Source organism: Populus alba, chromosome 5 (genome assembly GCF_005239225.2).
Source record: "Populus alba chromosome 5, ASM523922v2, whole genome shotgun sequence".
Classification (NCBI taxonomy): Eukaryota; Viridiplantae; Streptophyta; class Magnoliopsida; order Malpighiales; family Salicaceae; genus Populus; species Populus alba.
Genome location: NC_133288.1, coordinates 4014636 through 4032693, shown reverse-complemented (window position 1 = coordinate 4032693; position 18058 = coordinate 4014636). Strand labels below are relative to the sequence as shown.

At 38.3% G+C, this 18058-nt stretch overlaps 1 protein-coding gene and 1 pseudogene across 1 annotated transcript; both read left to right on the top strand.

Moving 5' to 3' along the window:
- The first annotated feature begins 1027 nt into the window (after window positions 1-1027).
- Window positions 1028-5272, top strand: LOC118055668 (G-type lectin S-receptor-like serine/threonine-protein kinase LECRK3). Its single transcript, XM_035067612.2, has 2 exons — window positions 1028-2781; window positions 4711-5272. Exons 1-2 carry the CDS (start codon window positions 1028-1030, stop codon window positions 5270-5272), a joined length of 2316 nt encoding a protein of 771 aa, XP_034923503.2.
- Window positions 5273-6704: 1432 nt separating this feature from the next.
- Window positions 6705-16946, top strand: LOC118055675 (G-type lectin S-receptor-like serine/threonine-protein kinase LECRK3; annotated as a pseudogene).
- The last annotated feature ends 1112 nt before the right edge of the window (window positions 16947-18058 follow it).

Below are 18058 nucleotides of genomic sequence, written 5' to 3'. Positions count from 1 at the left end.
TTTTTTTTTAATTATTTTTTTGTTCTAGTCTTGTATTGCGGGTGATGAGTTGACTTAAATTTTTTTATTTATATAATTTTAATTTTTAATATTAAATAATTGCACCTTGAGCTTTGTATATTAGTTAAATTAATCCAGTTGATTTAAGTTATAACTGCATGAACTTTATATTTTTTAAAGTTAGAAAAAACTTACGGTAAAAAAAAATGTAGAATGCATCTATTAGAGATCTCCCATGAAGATTTACATATTTACTTTTTCATAATACATTTTTAATAAATAAATTATAAAGCCCCTCAAAGCGCACCCATGGCTTTGAAGCTAGTCAGAGAAGACATTTTTTGCTGAGAACAGTCCCTGTTGTGACCACCTTAAATATACTCTGAATAAAGTCATACAGGGGCACCCTCAATCCGTAAACAACATTTATGTTATTTTAAATTTTAAATTTTGTTTATATTTTTAAAATTATTTTAATATACTAAAATTAAAAATAATTTTTTTTAAAATAACAAATTTTTATTTTAATATATTTTTAAATAAAAAACATTTTAAACCATTATTACTATCTTAATTCCAAACACGCTCAAAGAAAGACTGGCTACAGCCAAGGACAAGAGATACATTACTTTACTCATACGTCCAATTTCTGTTCCTGCAAAATACGTGTGGAAAAAACCATAGAATCAACGGTCCATTGAAAAAACCATAGAAAAAACCATACCATCAATATGTTATCAAAAGCGTGGATTTTATGGTTTTTTATGTGACAAATAAAAAAGAATCTGCTGCAGAAAATTAGAACCAAGAACAGTCCAGGGGAAATTAGCAAATGGCTGTTCAAATGGGGCGTCGCAACTGCATTGACTTTGAAAGCATACAAGTAAGCGTGGATTTTATGGCTAGACTTTCATGTTCTGAGTGCCTGGCTTGACTGCTGGAACCCAAAGAAAGAGACTGGAGTGCTGGAACATTAGACATCCTTATATTGACACTCCCATACCAGACAAGAGCTAAATCCCTATCCATGGCTTCTATCATCTTTTTTCTTCTTCTCGCCTTATCTTTTACAGCTTCAGCTCAAAGACAGACCAATATAACCCTCGGATCTTCTCTAACACCTTTCACAAACTCCTTATGGTTGTCACCTTCTGGTCTTTATGCTTTCGGATTTTTCCGACAACGCGACGGCTATTCTATAGGGGTTTTTCTATCCGGGATTTCACTAAAGACTGTTGTGTGGGCTGCTAGAAGGGATGACGCCCCAGTCCCCAGTAATGCGACCTTGCTCTTCACCAGTGATGGCAGGGTTGTCTTGAGATCAGCACAAGGGGATGAGACTCCGATAGTTTCTGCTTCCCAGCCAGCTTCTTTAGCTTCTATGTCTGATTCAGGCAACTTTGTGCTATATAATTCTGATCACGAGATTATATGGCAGAGTTTTGACCACCCAACAGATACCCTTTTGCCAACTCAACAGCTCAGAGCTGGGGCAGAGCTGGTTTCTCCTGTTTCAGAAACTCACCTCTCAACTGGTATTTACCGACTCAAGATGCAACATGATGGACACCTTGTGCAGTATCCTGTTAGTACTCCAGATACAGCTCCATATGCTTATTTTGCATCTGGTACTAATGGGGCGGGAGATAATGTGACCCTAAATCTTGATCCGGATGGCCGTCTCTACCTGCTCAATTCCACAGGTTTCAACATAAAAAACATTACAGCTGGAGGATATCCCACGAAAGAAACAATTAATATGATGAAACTTGATGCTGACGGGATTTTCAGATTATATTCACAAAACCTGACACGGAATGGAAACTGGTCAGCTGTGTGGTCTTCCACAAGCGATAAGTGCCAACCCAAGGGATCATGCGGTCTTAATGGATATTGTGTTGTGAAGGATCAGGAAGCTGAATGTATTTGTCTTCCTGGATTTAAGTTTGTTACCCAGGGAAATTGGACTTCTGGCTGTCAGAGGGATTTCAATGCTGAAAGTTGCAACGACAAGAATGGAAGTAGCACATACACCATGGAAGAGCTGTCTAATACTATCTGGGAAGATGTTTCGTACTCCGTTTTGTCTTTAACAATGAAAGACAATTGTAAGCAAGCCTGTTTGGAAGACTGTAACTGTGAAGCAGCATTATTCACTGATGGGCAGTACTGCAGAAAGCAAAGGCTTCCTTTGAGATTTGGGAGGAGAAACTTAGAAAGTTCCAACTTGGCTGTCGTCAAGGTGGGTAGACCCATATCCTCCATGGACAGAAAAGAGAAGAAGAACCTTGGCACTGGCAGGAGAATCGTAATAATAAGTTGTTCAGTTGTTGCTTTTGGGCTTGCTATTGTGGCGATTTTCGGAATCATCATTTACAGATATCATGTATTGGCATATAAAAAGGTTCCCAAAAATGATGGTACTGCATTGAATGAGGAATTTGCTCCTCGAGCTTTCACTTATGCAGAGCTAGAAGATGTTACTGGTGGTTTCAAGGAAGAAATTGGCAGGGGATCATTTGGGACAGTTTATAAAGGGATAATATCAAGTACTCGGAAGGTTGTTGCTGTCAAGAGACTGGAGAAAGCTCTAGCTGAAGGGGAAAGAGAATTTCAGAATGAGATGAAAGTCATTGGGAAAACACATCACAGAAACCTAGCCCGTCTGCTCGGCTATTGCCATGATGAACATCACAGGCTCCTGGTATACGAGTACATGAGCAATGGCTCCCTTGCTGACATACTCTTCTCACTTGAAAAACGACCTTGCTTCCCTGAAAGGTTGGAAATTGCTCGCAACATTGCAATGGGTATTGTTTATCTACATGAGGAGTGCGAGACTCAGATCATCCACTGTGATATAAAACCTCAGAATATACTAGTAGATGAAAACAGGTGCCCCAAAGTTTCTGACTTTGGATTGGCAAAGTTGCTGAAGTCAGACGACGAGGGGATATGTAGCCCCAGAATGGCACCGGAATATGCCGGTGACAGTTAAAGCAGATGTTTATAGCTTTGGAGTTATGTTGTTGGAGATCACGTGTTGTCGAAAGAATGTGGATTGGAGTCTTCCAGAGGATGAAGCTGTTCTCGAACAGTGGGTTTATCCCTCCAAGCCCTTCTTTTTTAACTGCTATATGAGCTGCGTTTTGTGGTTCATAATAAGAGATTCATCTGCAAAGTATTGTATTTTATTTTCATGTCATGTATTCCTTTTCTTTATAAAATTGCTATATGTTTACGCAGCATTTAGGAGCTTCCTGATGATTTTTATTCTAATGTTAATGCCTGTAAAGTTGTTTCCCACCTTATCTCATTTGTCGGGATTATGGCTGGAAAACTGAAACCTATATTTTGGCCAGGTTTCTAGATGGGTAATGCTATTCTCAAGTCTCAACAAATACTAGCAATATGTTCTTCAGAGTTGCAACAACTTGTATTGAGGATACTCCACTTCTGGTAGATGATTTTTTAATCAATAGTACGACTCCACTAAATATGTTTTTTGGTAAAATGAAAACAATTGTTCCTTTGTTTCATCAGATCTTCCTACACAGCAGAAGATAGCTCCCCCCTCCCATAATTAAGAGGAATAGAAAAAATGTGTTTAAATCCACAAGAAAGCATTCCTGGCGTTGTTACTGCCCATTTAATCTTGCAATGCAAGATTGTTTGAGGAAATTTAGAGGAAGTTACGTTTATTCTGTATAATATTTTATAGTAAAATGTTTTTATGATTTTAATATGTTTGTTTTCCTTGAAGTATTTTATAAAAAATCTCACATAGCAATCAAATGAATTAATTTATTTGGAGTCCTCATTTAGTAATTATTAGTTAGGTTGCGGCCAACGTTTTATTTTCATAAAAAAATATGAAAAAAATATATGACTCAAAAGCTTTGAGTCTGATTGCAACACAAGAATTGATAATAACAATTTTCAATTTTACATTTCAAATCAAATCTATGGTTGTTTTTCAATATTGATAATAATTTGTTTTCAAATTTATTAATTATTTTATTAATCAAATTAATTATAATAAAAATAATAATATTTATAGCACAAACAACAATATTTTTATATTAGTATTTTTAATTATAATAAAAATAACAATATTTATAACACAAATATTTGTGACATATGAAATATAGTAAAAAAAAAATTTAATTAACCATAAATTTTAATCTTAAATTAACGACCAACATGTAAACAAACTTAGTTTTATTTTGTTTTAATTTGTTGTGTTTATTATCGATATTGCAAGATAATTCTTTTTATTTTTTCATTGCAAAGCAAGAAATTTCTTCATCACGCGATAAAATGCAGGCCAGCTAACTAGTTAAATCACCAAACATTATCTCACTTCAAAAACTTTACAACTATTCATGAGTTCATGGATAATTACAAAAAAAAATCTTGTGCTTTGATCGTGTTTTCATTTCCCCATTATACTTTGAGAAATTATACTAAAAAATCTTTAAAATGATCACCCTCATATATATAATATATAAGAAATGACTGATAACACTCACATTCAATACTTTCTCTTGTCCTCCTTTATCTCTCCAAAAAAAATCAAAGAAACCTAGCCCGTCTGCTCGGCTATTGCCATGATGAACACCACAGGCTCCTGGTATACGAGTACATGAGCAATGGCTCCCTCGCTGACATACTCTTCTCACTTGAGAAACGACCTTGCTTCCCTGAAAGGTTGGAAATTGCTCGCAACATTGCAAGGGGTATTGTTTATCTACATGAAGAGTGCGACACTCAGATCATCCACTGTGATATAAAACCTCAGAATATACTAATAGATGAAAGCAGGTGCCCCAAAGTTTCTGACTTTGGATTGGCAAAAATTCTGAAGTCAGACCAAACAAAAACCTTCACCGGAATGAGAGGGACGAGGGGATATGTAGCACCAGAATGGCACCGGAATATGCCGGTGACAGTTAAAGCAGATGTTTATAGCTTTGGAGTTATGTTGTTGAAGATCACATGTTGTCGAAAGAATGTGGATTCGAGTCTTCCAGAGAATGAAGTTGTTCTCGAACAATGGGTTTACCAATGTTTTCAGGACGGTGATATGGACAAACTTGTGGGTGATGAAATCGTCGAAAAGAAACAGTTAGATAGGATGGTTAAAGTGGGACTTTGGTGCACTCTTGATGAGCCATCCCTCCGCCCTTCAATGAAAAAGGTCCTCCTCATGTTGGAGGGGACAGTCGAAATCCCAATCCCTCCAAGTCCTACTTTTTTTACCGCTATATGAGCTGCGTTTTGTGGTTCGGAATAAGAGATTCATGTGCAGAGTGTTGTATTTTATTTTTCAGGTCATGTATTCCTTTTCTTTATAAAATTGCTATATGTTTACGCAGCATTTAGGAGCTTCCTGATGATTTTTCTTCTAATGTTAATAAAGTTGTTTCCCACCGTATCTTAGATATTAAAAAAAAGAAAAAGAAAAAAGGTATATAAAGAGGAGAAAAGAAAACGTTAGCATGAAAGCTTCACGTGTTCTTAGTATAAACAACGTTTGGTGGTCTTATGTTATCTCAAGAGTGAGCTCTTTACGAAGAATAGAATTCATGAGATTATGATCTCTGCTTGTTTTTCCCCCTTCTTCTTCTTCTTCTTCTATTCTACAAGGCAATTCCTTGCCTAAATGCAAATGTCCATTCCTTCGCTCAAGCTCAGTTGCAGGGCATTATCGGTGAATCGAAGTCCAATACAACGGTTGGTGACAGTACATTGTTGCAAGCCGCCATCAAACTGACTAATTGCCAGAAGTGAGAAGACCAGAATGAGCTAATTAGTTTGTAATTACATGGAGCATATCAAGCAGAATTATGTTAAAAGGAAGCCTTTACAATCAAATTGCAAACAAACGGAGAATATATCATTTATCATAGTTAAGGTACATTTATTTGAAAAATATCTTAAACATTTGAAATATATATATACTTATAAATTATCAAAAGAAAAATATTTTTCAATCACTTTAATCGTCATTACCCATCACCATCATCTTCGTCACAGCTTCTTCACCTTCAGTAGCATTGCTTGCTAACATAAACATTACTAAAACTATATGAATTTATTATTATTCTCATCAACATGATCACAAGTGTAACATAATTAATATCACAAATATCATAGCTACGAGGAAATTCTTTTTTTTTTTAATATCATAGCATTTTTTTTTCTTTTTCATAGCACAATTGTAATAAATAAATTATAAAGCCCCTCCAATCAGCAACCATGGCATGAAGATGGTGAGAGAAGAAGCTAGGCACAAAATATGCAATGTTAGCTAGGCAACTGTTACTCTTCCAAAACATGCGGGTGGTCTTGGGATTGGTTCTTTAAGGGACAAAAATACAGTTCTGCTCTTTAAATGGTTATGGAGGTTTGGGTTGGAGGAATCAAGTATGTGGAAGGATGTGATCAAAAGCATCCACAACACCAATTGCTCTAATCTCTTGCTGCAAGCTCCTATTCCAGGAACTGCAACTACATGGTCCTGGATTGTCAATCATTGTGTGAGAAATAATAAGTTGCAGGATATTGTGAATGAGCAATCTTTGGTTCTTATCGGAAATGGCAAGAAAACTATGTTTTGGCTTGATTGCTGGCTTAATAACCACTGTTTAGCATATCACTTCCCTACTCTTTTCCAATGACAAAGCTGCACCATTGCTAAGATGGGAATGTGGGAAGGGTATGAATGGATTTGGTTTTTTTCATGGATACGTCCACTACGGGGGCGCAACATCGGTTTGCTTGATCAACTCTATGCAATCCTTTCGTTAGTACTCATGGACAAAGATGGAGAGGATAGACTAATTTGGAAGGACAATAATTCAAGAAGATTTTCAATGAAATCTCTCTGCGGATTGTTGAGTCCAAAGCCTTCCACAAACAATGCCTTCTCATTTGCTGGAATTTGGAAAGGTATTGTCCCTCCTAAGGTAGAGATCTTTTGCTGGATGGCTATCATTAACAGACTCAACACCCGATGTATGTTGGTTCGAAGAGGTATCTTGGGTAGCTCGGAATCAAATTGCCCTATCTGCCTTGTTGAAGCAAAATCGGTGGACCATATTCTGTTGCACTACCATAAACATTGGCTCATTTGGTCCAAAATCATTAAGTGGTGGGGTTTAGTTTGGTGTTGCCCAAAGAGCTTCTCAGATATGTGGTCTCAATGGTCTTCCATGGTGCATGGTAATTTTCAGAGGAAGGCATGGTTGGTGTTGTTCTTCTCAATGGCATGGTCTCTTTGGCTCCTTCGAAATGATCTGATTTTCCAACAGAAGACACCAGACTATGACTCAATATTCTTTCTTATTATCACCCGTCTATGTCTATGGCTAAAAGCTATCCATTCAGATTTTCCATACTCCCCTACAGATCTAATCAGATCGGCAGATGGCTTGCTTCGGTGGTCCAATGCTCACTCTTTCAGGATTAATAATATATGGTCTCCTCCTATGATTAATAGCCTCAAATGGAATGTGGACGGCTCTTCTCTTGGTAAGCCAGGCCCCTCTAGAATAGGTGGTGTGCTGCGAAATCATCATGGCCATCTGCTCGGTATGTTCTCTGTTCCAGTTGGTATTTTAGACTCTAATATTGCTAAGTTAAGGGCTATTGTCAAAGCCATTGAACTATCAGCATCTAATTGCCTCTTACACCATCAACACCTCATCATCGAATCTGACTCGGTCAATGTTATTCTGTGGATGAATAATCCTCTCAGTCGTCCCTGGAAGCATCATAATTTGTTCTCCTTTGTTAATAGACTGAAAGCATATTTTGGTTCAATCACCTTCTCACATATCTTTCGTGAAAGTAATTGCATGACAGATGGCTTGGCTAAACAAGGAGTGCAGAGATCAAGTGAATTTGTTGCCTGGCTTTGAATTCACCATTTTTCTATGGCCTTGCTATTGTTTCTTCTCCCATTATGTCTTTGAGTAATTTCTGTTTTGTTTTGTAGAGGAATGTTTAGCTTCAGCTCATTCAGATGGATTCTTTGTGGTTTTCTTTGCTTTTGTTTATCTTATGCTGCGTTTTATCCTATATATGGCTTTTTGTCATAGTAAAATATTGTGTAGCTTCTGTTCTATTCCCGTCAGACTTTGAAGTTTAAATAATATACGCATCTTTAAAAAAAAATGAAGAAGCTTTAGCTGAGAAGAGCAGGTCAGCAAATGCTAGGTTGTCCCTTGACTCGGTCCTTGCCGTGACCACCTCAATTGTACTCTGAATTAAATCGTACGGTGGAACTGGTCATAAAATCAACGGTCCAATGAGTTCCACTTTTCAGTTTTAAAATTCAAGGGATTGTTAGTTACGCAACATGTAGAGATGCTCTCTCGTTAGAAACTGAGGTTGCTAGCTAGGCTTTAGCATTTGAGGGACATGACTATAAGCTAGCAAGTTGTTCTGTCTTGCCCTACTATAATGCCAGGGTATTAGCATTGGCACCAAATCGATATTTCTTAACTAGTTGAAGCTGTCTGCAGGAAGCTAAAGATTGTGTCTTCTAAGCGTATTGAATGGTACTTGACAAATAAAAAAGAATCTGCTGCAGAAAATTAGAACCAAGAATAGTCCCGGGGAAATTAGCAAATGACTTTTCAAATGGGGGATACCAAGATGGAAAAAGTGGACCAGCACCAAGTAACTGCCAAGTTTTTTCGGTGACTTTGAAAGCATAAAACTAAGAGCAACAATTTCCACCAATTGGTAGGGAAACGCGGTGGATTCTATGGCTAGACTTTTATGTTTTGAGTGCCTGGCTTGACTGCTGGAAACCACAGAAAGATAATGGAGTGCTGGAACAATAGACATCCTTATTTTGACACTCACATACCACACAAGAGCTAAATCCCTATCCATGGCTTCTATCATCTTTTTTCTTCTTCTCGCCTTATCTTTTACAGCTTCAGCTCAAAGACAGACCAATATAACCCTCGGATCTTCTCTAACACCTATCACAAACTCCTCATGGTTGTCACCTTCCGGTCTTTATGCTTTCGGATTTTTCCGACAACGCGACGGCTATTCTATAGGGGTTTTTCTATCCGGGATTTCACTAAAGACTGTTGTGTGGGCTGCTAGAAGGGATGACGCCCCAGTCCCCAGTAATGCGACCTTGCTCTTCACCATTGATGGCAGGGTTGTCTTGAGATCAGCACAAGGGGATGAGACTCCGATAGTTTCTGCTTCCCAGCCAGCTTCTTTAGCTTCTATGTCTGATTCAGGCAACTTTGTGCTATATAATTCTGATCGCCAGATTATATGGCAGAGTTTTGACCACCCAACAGATACCCTTTTGCCAACTCAACAGCTCAAAGCGGGTGCAGAGCTGTTTTCTCCTGTTTCAGAAACTGACCTCTCAACTGGTATTTACCGACTCAAGATGCAAAATGATGGCAACCTTGTGCAGTATCCTGTTAATACTCCAGATACAGCTCCATATTCTTATTTTTCATCTTTTACTGATGGGAAGGGAGATAATGTGACCCTAAATCTTGATCCGGATGGCCGTCTCTACCTGCTCAATTCCACAGGTTTCAACATAAAAAACATTACAGCCGGAGGATATCCCACGAAAGAAACAATTAATATGATGAAACTTGATGCTGATAGGATTTTCAGATTATATTCACGAAATCTGACACGGAATGGAAACTGGTCAGATGTGTGGTCATGATCCACAAGCAACAAGTGCGACCCGAAAGGATCATGTGGTCTTAATGGATATTGTGTTCTGAAGGATAAGGAAGCTGAATGTACCCAGGGAAATTGGACTTCTGGCTGTGAGAGGGATTTCAATGCTGAAAGTTGCAACGAAAAGAATGGAAGTAGCACATACACCATGGAAGAGCTCTCTAATACTGAGTGGGAAGATGTTCCATACTCCGTTTTGTCATCAACAACTAAAGACAATTGTAAGCAAGCCTGTTTGGAAGACTGTAACTGTGAAGCAGCATTATTCACTGATGGGCAGTACTGCAGAAAGCAAAGGCTTCCTTTGAGATTTGGGAGGAGAAACTTAGGAAGTACGAACTTGGCTGTCATCAAGGTGGGCAGACCCATGTCCACCATGGACAGAAAAGAGCCTATAACCGAGAAGAAGAACCTTGGCACTGGCAGGACAATCCTAATAATAAGTTGATGCGGATCAGCCCAACACCAAGCGTAATCATGCCAACGATCCATTGGAGGTGCCAATTGGGTCAATCACAAGAGCTAGGGCAAAGAAGCTTAAAGAAGCATTGAATGGGCTTGTTCAGAACTTATGGAGCAAGATGGACCTAGAAAGGCTTGGGACATTTAAGGAGCATGAAGGACATCCTTTAATTCATCTAGTTCATGTCCAAGAAGAGCCCAATTCATGTGGAACAAGGGGTTGATATGTCCGGCCCAATACCAGCCTTGTTAGGCTTGTTTTATTTCCTAATGCTACAAGGATAAAAAGCCAGCAATTTATTTTCCTAATTAAGTAAGGAAGTTGGTCATATCTTATTCCTAAAGAGGGGAGGACTATTTAATGCTTTTCCTAACATAGGAAGGAAAGTAATTAAATCAGCAACAAAGGAGGAAATTTATCCAAGCTAATCAAGGACATCAAAGGAAAGGGGGCAGCAACACAAATTTGATTCTAGCATATTTAGGATGGTAATTTTCGGATTTTTATTATTTTTATTATTTTCTTCTTAGTTTTTGGGTTATTATTACTTATTTGGGTCAATTGTAAGTGGGCTCATATAAGTCCACCTAAGGGGGGTCTATTAGGGTTTCTTTAAGTCTAGAGTCAGTATAAATAGAGGCATAACCAAACATGTAAGGTTACGCAATTTTTAGATCAATAAACTTCTTTGCAGCACTTGTGTGTTGGTGGGATAATCTCCCTTCCTTGGTTCTCTAAACAACTGAAAACGACTTATCGAAGAACAACTGGCTTCGTGGCGTTATCCTTATACTTCTCATTTGCGAATCTATATTCGTTGGGTGGGGGTTTTTCATTTCCAATAGTGCTGGTGCCTAGGTACAAGTTATCTTTGTGTCACACTCCTATCAAACCTGATTTACTTGGTTTTCCGGGAATTGGTGTCTTTGCGTGTGGGTTGCGTGACCACGTAATCACGAGGTTCGCATCATAAGTGGTTCATTTGTTGCTTTTGGGCTTGCTATGGTGTCGATTTTCGGAATCATCGTTTACAGATATCATGTATTGGCATATAAAAGGGTGCCAAATAATGATGGTACTGCATTGAATGAGGTATTTGCTACTCGAGCTTTCACTTATGCAAAGCTAGAAAATATTACTGGTGGTTTCAAGGAAGAAATTGGCAGGGGATCATTTGGGACAGTTTATAAAGGGATACTATCAAGTACTCGGAAGGTTGTTGCTGTCAAGAGACTGGAGAAAGCTCTAGCTGAAGGGGAAAGAGAATTTCAGAATGAGATGAAAGTCATTGGGAAAACACATCACAGAAACCTAGTCCGTCTTCTCGGCTATTGCCATGATGAACATCACAGGCTCCTGGTATACGAGTACATGAGCAATGGCGGCTCCCTCGCTGACATACTCTTCTCACTTGAAAAACGACCTTGCTTCCCTGAAAGGTTGGAAATTGCTCGCAACATTGCAAGGGGTATTGTTTATCTACATGAAGAGTGCGACACTCAGATCATCCACTGTGATATAAAACCTCAGAATATACTAATAGATGAAAGCTGGTGCCCCAAAGTTTCTGACTTTGGATTGGCAAAGTTGCTGAAGTCAGACCAAACTAAAACCTTCACCGGAATTAGAGGGACAAGGGGATATGTAGCACCAGAATGGCACCGGAATATGCCGGTGACAGTTAAAGCAGATGTTTTAGCTTTGGAGTTATGTTGTTGGAGATCACGTGTTGTCGAAAGAATGTGGATTCGAGTCTTCCAGAGGATGAAGCTGTTCTCGAACAGTGGGTTTACCAATGTTTTCTGGACGGTGATATGGACAAACTTGTGGGTGATGAAATCGTCGAAAAGAAACAGTTAGATAGGATGGTTAAAGTGGGACTTTGGTGCACTCTTGATGAGCCATCCCTCCGCCCTTCAATGAAAAAGGTCCTCCTCATGTTGGAGGGGACAGTCGAAATCCCAATCCCTCCAAGTCCTACTTCTTTTTTTACTGCTATATGAGCTGCGATTTGTGGTTCAGAATAAGAGATTTTTCAGGTCATTTATTCCTTTTCTTTATAAAATTGCTATATGTTTCCGCAGCATTTAGGAGCTTCCTGTTGATTTTTCTTCTTGTGTTAATGCCTGTAAAGTTGTTTCCAATCGTATCTTAGATATTTTCTTTTTAAAAAAAAAGGTATATAAAGAGGGGAAAAGAAAACGTTAGCATGAAAGCTTCACGTGTTCTTAGTATAAACAACGTTTGTTGGTCTTATGTTATCTCAAGAGTGAGCTCTTTACGAAGAATAGAATTAATGAGACTAGGATCGTTGCTTGTTTTTTCCCCTTCTTCTTCTTCTTCTATTCTACAAGGCAATTCCTTGCCTAAAATGCCAATGTCCAATTCCAACGCTCAAGCTCAGTTGCAGGGCATTATCGGTGAATCGAAGTCCAATACTACGGTTGGTGACAGTACATTGTTGCAAGTCGCCGTCAAACTGACTAATTGCCAGAAGTGAGAAGACCAGATTGAGCTAATTAGTTTGTAATTACATGTAGCATATCAAGCAGAATTATGTTAAAAGGAAGCCTTTATAGAGAAGATAAGAAGCAGATTAATGAGATAACTTCACACACTTTTTCATTTACATTGTGCATGTATAAATACAAGATTGAAGAGTTTATTAAGCCTGAAGTTTTGCTATCCTGTAACTAACTGCAAGCTATCCATGATTCAAACATTCAAATTAAACGTAAGGATTTGATTTCGGTGGATGAGGATTTTGTGGAGAAACTGATGTTGTTGGATGAGTGATTTGTGGGAGAGTGATGACTTTCCTTATATGCCCCCGCAAGATGAAGGTACCATCAGTAACTCCAATCTTGGATCTTAAGACTTGAAAACGGTGGCGTGGAAGAGGCTTCGTAAGCAAGTCTGCAAGCTGATCTAAAGTGTGAACATGGCTGATGCCGCGCGGATTATGTCGCACGTCAGAAAATCTACGCGGCATCAGGCTTGGCGATTTTTTTGTTTCTGCGTTTGCTTGATTTGGTTCGTTGGAGTCGCCACCTAGTATTTCATTGAAGGCTACTAGGAAACCCGAGTGTACTGGTCTCATCAGAGATTCACGAGTAAGGGACTGGTTGTGGTTAGGGAAGGTATTAGCACCCCTAACGCACCCTACCTGAGGTAAGCTGCTTCGTGGACTTGATGTGTTAAAGAAGTTTTAAAATTCGATTCATTCATCGAATTTTAGAAAATACAACTTACATGTAAGTTCATAATTCTTTATCCATGAGCAAATCAAAATATTAAATTCTTCTTTATTCTTGCAATTTTATCATAAAAAAAAAAAAAAAAACATTCATAAACAAAATACACACCACACATTCACTTTCAAGCTTCATGGACTTGATGTGATTTTAAAAATAAAATTTTAGCTCAATTCTAAGGCTTTGATAAATCAGTTATTAGTTCCCAGAATATATGTAGATACATGTTCTACATTTTCATGGAAAATACAACATGATTTTTATCTGTCCTTTAGATATTTGTGCATATAAATTAAAATATTAAACTCATTTTTTTTTCTTTTGATTCAATAACATACATAAAAAAATACAAACACACACACAACTCTTTTTCTATTATTATTTGTTTTTTCTTCTCTTTTCTTTTCTTTTTTTTCTTTTACGTCCACATTTACACCAAGTAGAAATTAAAAAAAAACTCAAAATTACACAAATATTACATTAAACAATTTGAAAATTACAAAATAATCCAAAAAATTCAGGAAGACAACTCTGGGATGCATTCTGGTTTGACTGAACAGTAGCGGCACGTTGCTCCACGCGTCGCCGCTGACAATGCCCGGAAATGGACAGATTTGTCCTGCTTTTTTCTTCCCTTCCCTTCTCTGCTGGCTGTGAGAACCACCGTTACCTGCAAAGGGAAAAACACACATGCAAAGCTTCTGATTGTTTTTCCTTTTTTTTTTTTTTTCAGATCTACTCTCTCTTGTCTTCTCTTTTTGGTTTTTTGTCTTCCTTTCTACAGGTGGCGGACGGATCTGAGGTCAAGGCGTCTCTGTGAGTGGCTGGAGGAAGGTGAGCAGCGGCTGGTTTCTATGGGCGTCGCCGTATGGGGGCTGTCGCTGGAGGGCAGATCTGTGGTCGTTGTTGGAGGGAGAAGACGGATCTCTCCGAGTCTGTGGGCGATGTTGCTGCTGACGGCGAAGACCAGGAAGAAGACAGCGGGGGCTGCCGCTGTGTTCTGCTTGAGGAAGAGAGCTTGCCCGTGGGTGAGGGGGGAGTGAGCAGCTGTTGATGGCTCCGGGTGAGGGAGAAGAAAGTGAGATTGGGAGGGGCTGTTTTCGGCGGCTGTAGGAGAAGAAAATAAGGGGGGAGGCGTGAGCTGCTGGGTAGGTGGGGGGTGGCTGTCTCTTGTGGTGAGCCGCTGGGGAGAGGAAGAAAAAAAATCAGAGGGGCTAGGGGCTGCGGCGGCTGCTTGGAGAAGAGATAGATTTAGGGTTTCTTCTTATTTTTCTTTTTTTTCAAACCAGCTCCCCTCCCCTTTTTTCAATTTTTCTCCCCTCAAATGTTCAAAATTCCTCCTCCTCTCTTTTGAGTTTTGAACCTATATTTACAAATAAAATGTTGTCAGGGGCTCAAAATTGGTCCCTCAACTGTCTTTTTATGTAAAATTTTGATTTTTCTTAATTTTTTTGTATTTTTTGAAAACTAGCAATATCAACGTCGACTCAATGAGAAAAATCAATGATTTTAAAAATGATGCGTGAAAAGTCGAACGCGTTCCAAAAACCTTTGAAAATTTAAATTCTTTTTTAGACGACGTTGAAAATGCTAAAAACGATGCAAATATATTAAAAAAATATTTTTTTGGATTTTTGTTGTTTTTCGCTATTTTTGGATTTTCAGAAAATTTTATCAAAAAGATGGGTCAAAAATTGGGTAACAAAAACTGACAGTAATACAACCTTTCTAGACAAGATCACAAACAAAGAGAAGGTCAATTTCGATGTGTTTCATACGAGTGTGTTGCACTGGATTTAGGCTGAAATGAGTTGCACCAATGTTATCACGAAAAACCTAGTGAGGATTTTTAGGATGTAAGCCAAGTTCATTGATTAAGGAGTGAAGCCAAATTGTTTCAGAGGTGGCATCAGCTAATGCACGAAATTCCGCTTCTGTAGAAGAACACGATACAGCTCTTTGTTTGCGTGTAGACCAAGAAATGGGATTGGAGCCTAGAAAAAATGATAAATTCCAGATTGGTCCCTAGCTGTAATATTAGCTTTTCAGATTGGTTTGATGAATAAATAAGGTTTATTTAGTGAATTATTATCAAGTCTTATTATTTATTTTATTATGGATTAGATTTTGGGAAAACCGTTAATTTTTAAGTTTTTAGGAAACATAACTAGTTTAGTCTAAAAACATATAGGGTTATGAAATATACCCTTAGATAAGTGTATTAAATAGGTTATATGTTCTTTTGAGTCATTTTTTAATATATCTCATTTGTATTCAGATAATCATGATTTTTGACCGAACATTAGTAGGATTTCTTTCGGTATCTGCTTTTGAGTTATGTTTGCTTTTGAGTTAGGTGAGTGGATAATTTTCCATATGCAAGAGTAATATTATAAATATTTGAGTTGTTAATATAAATTGGATCATGTTTCTTGATAATATATATGTTGATTATTATTCTTGTTATGATAAAGCATGATCAATAGTTGAATCTAAATTCTTAATATGAACCAACATATATTTTGAATTGACTTCTGAATTGATAGCTCCTCATTTAATTGATGTCATAAGTTGAGCCTTGAGATATGAATATGTCTATTTGATTATGATTATAAACCTATGGTATGCCAGTCAAAATACCCATGCTAATAGGGTATTGTAAGTCTTTCTGAACATCGTATCTGAACCCTAGTTGGTGATGTAGAACAATCTACAGGAGGAGAGGAAGAGCAGATTGCAGGATATAATATCATTGCAGAGAAATCAGGAACTGCAGTTACCATTGGAGTATCCTTCCACCAGATTGCCTCTTTATTTAGGAGTCCTAATTAATGTCGTAATATCAGGATTTATTTACTTTTCCAGCTGTAGTATTTTCTTTCTTTATTCTAGTTATTTCTTTCCTAAACAATTATATTCCTAGTCGAATTAGGATTTGCATCCTATATAAAGGCTACCTCTTTTAATTGTAAGGCACTTTTGAATTCAATAAAGTACTTTCTCTTAGAGAATTTTAATTTCTGAACTCGTGGATTTGAGTGTAATTTTTGGTTTAAGGATTCGAATGATTTTTCCCGCAAATAGATGGTGTCCTATTTCCACAGAAGCTTCCGCTACGTCAGTTGGTATCAGAGCAGGCCTAATCCTGTTAGATGGCAAACCCACACAACGAAAGCGAAACCCTTGGCGGTGGTGACCATGAGGACAATTTGGTTATAGGGGTTGAATTCAAAATTTTCCAGCATGAGACACAACAAACCTTACGTGATATCCAAGCAGCCCTTGCTAGGTTGACAGCAGGAAATAATCAAGGGATCAACAATCCCCCAGGTCATCAACATCACAGAGAAAGGGCTGAAAGTTGTGAACGCCCTCCAAGAATCCTACAAAGGCAACCAGTCTATGAGGACAGCCTAAGTGAGGATGAAGAAGAAGCTGAAGCTATACTCTGGGGAAACTGGAGAGGATACCAAAGGGAACTAGACTGACAAATGTTTCGAATGAAGATGGACCTGCCTAATTTTAATGGACAACCTCAGATTGAAGGGTTCCTTGATTGGTTGGTATTAGTCGAGAGGTTCTTTGATTATATGAACATTCCTGAAGATAAGAAGGTGAAGTTAGTCGCATATAGACTATTGAGGGGAGCTTCTGCCTGGTGGGAGTAACTACAAAGTACCTAGCTATGAAAAGGGAAGGGGATGGTTCAAACATGGACTAAAATAAAATGACTATTACGTTCCCGTTATCTACCATCAGATTACAAGCAAATTTTGTTTAAACAGTATTAGGAATGTAGACAAGGAGCCAGAACCGTTGAAGCTTTCCTGGAAGAATTCCACATGCTATCATCACGAAATAATCTGCTGGAAACAGAGGCACAACAAGTTGTCAGGTTTGTTGGAGGTCTGCATTGGGCTATACAGGATCGTGTGGCGATGTAAACAGTTTACACTCTAACAGAAGCCGTTGCAATGGCTATTAAGGCAGAGACCCAATTAGATAGATCAAAGGAAATGGTTGGGACCAGGAATCCATTTGATAATAATAGAGCAACAGTCAACAAAGGAAAGACCCCGATGACCCTGACGACCTCAACAACCCAACCCTCATTCTCTAACACTATACAGGGAACAAGCAGCAATGGAGCACCAACAAAGCCTACCAATACCATTCCATCCGAGGTGACGCCCAGAAATCCTTATGCTCGTCCAGGATCGAATAATGTTATAGATGTGGATAGCCACGACACCGTTCCAACCAGTGTCTAAGAAGGAGTACCGTGAACTTAATAGAGCCAGAAGAAGAGTGCCTCTTTGACACAGCGAAATATTATAATGAAGCAGCCTATACATATGAAGAAGAAGAAGAAGAAGAAGAAGTAATAGGAGGCGATGAGGGAGAACTATTGTCGCGGTCTCTTGTAGTTCAGCGGCTACTGTTGGCACCAAAACGAGAAGAACCCTCTTAGCGACATAATATATTCAGAACCAGGTGCACTGTGAACAAGAGGGTCTGTGATATTATCATTGACACTAGCAGTAGCAAAAATATAGTATCAAAAGCAATGGTTACTAAGTTGGGATTGCAAATTGAGAAG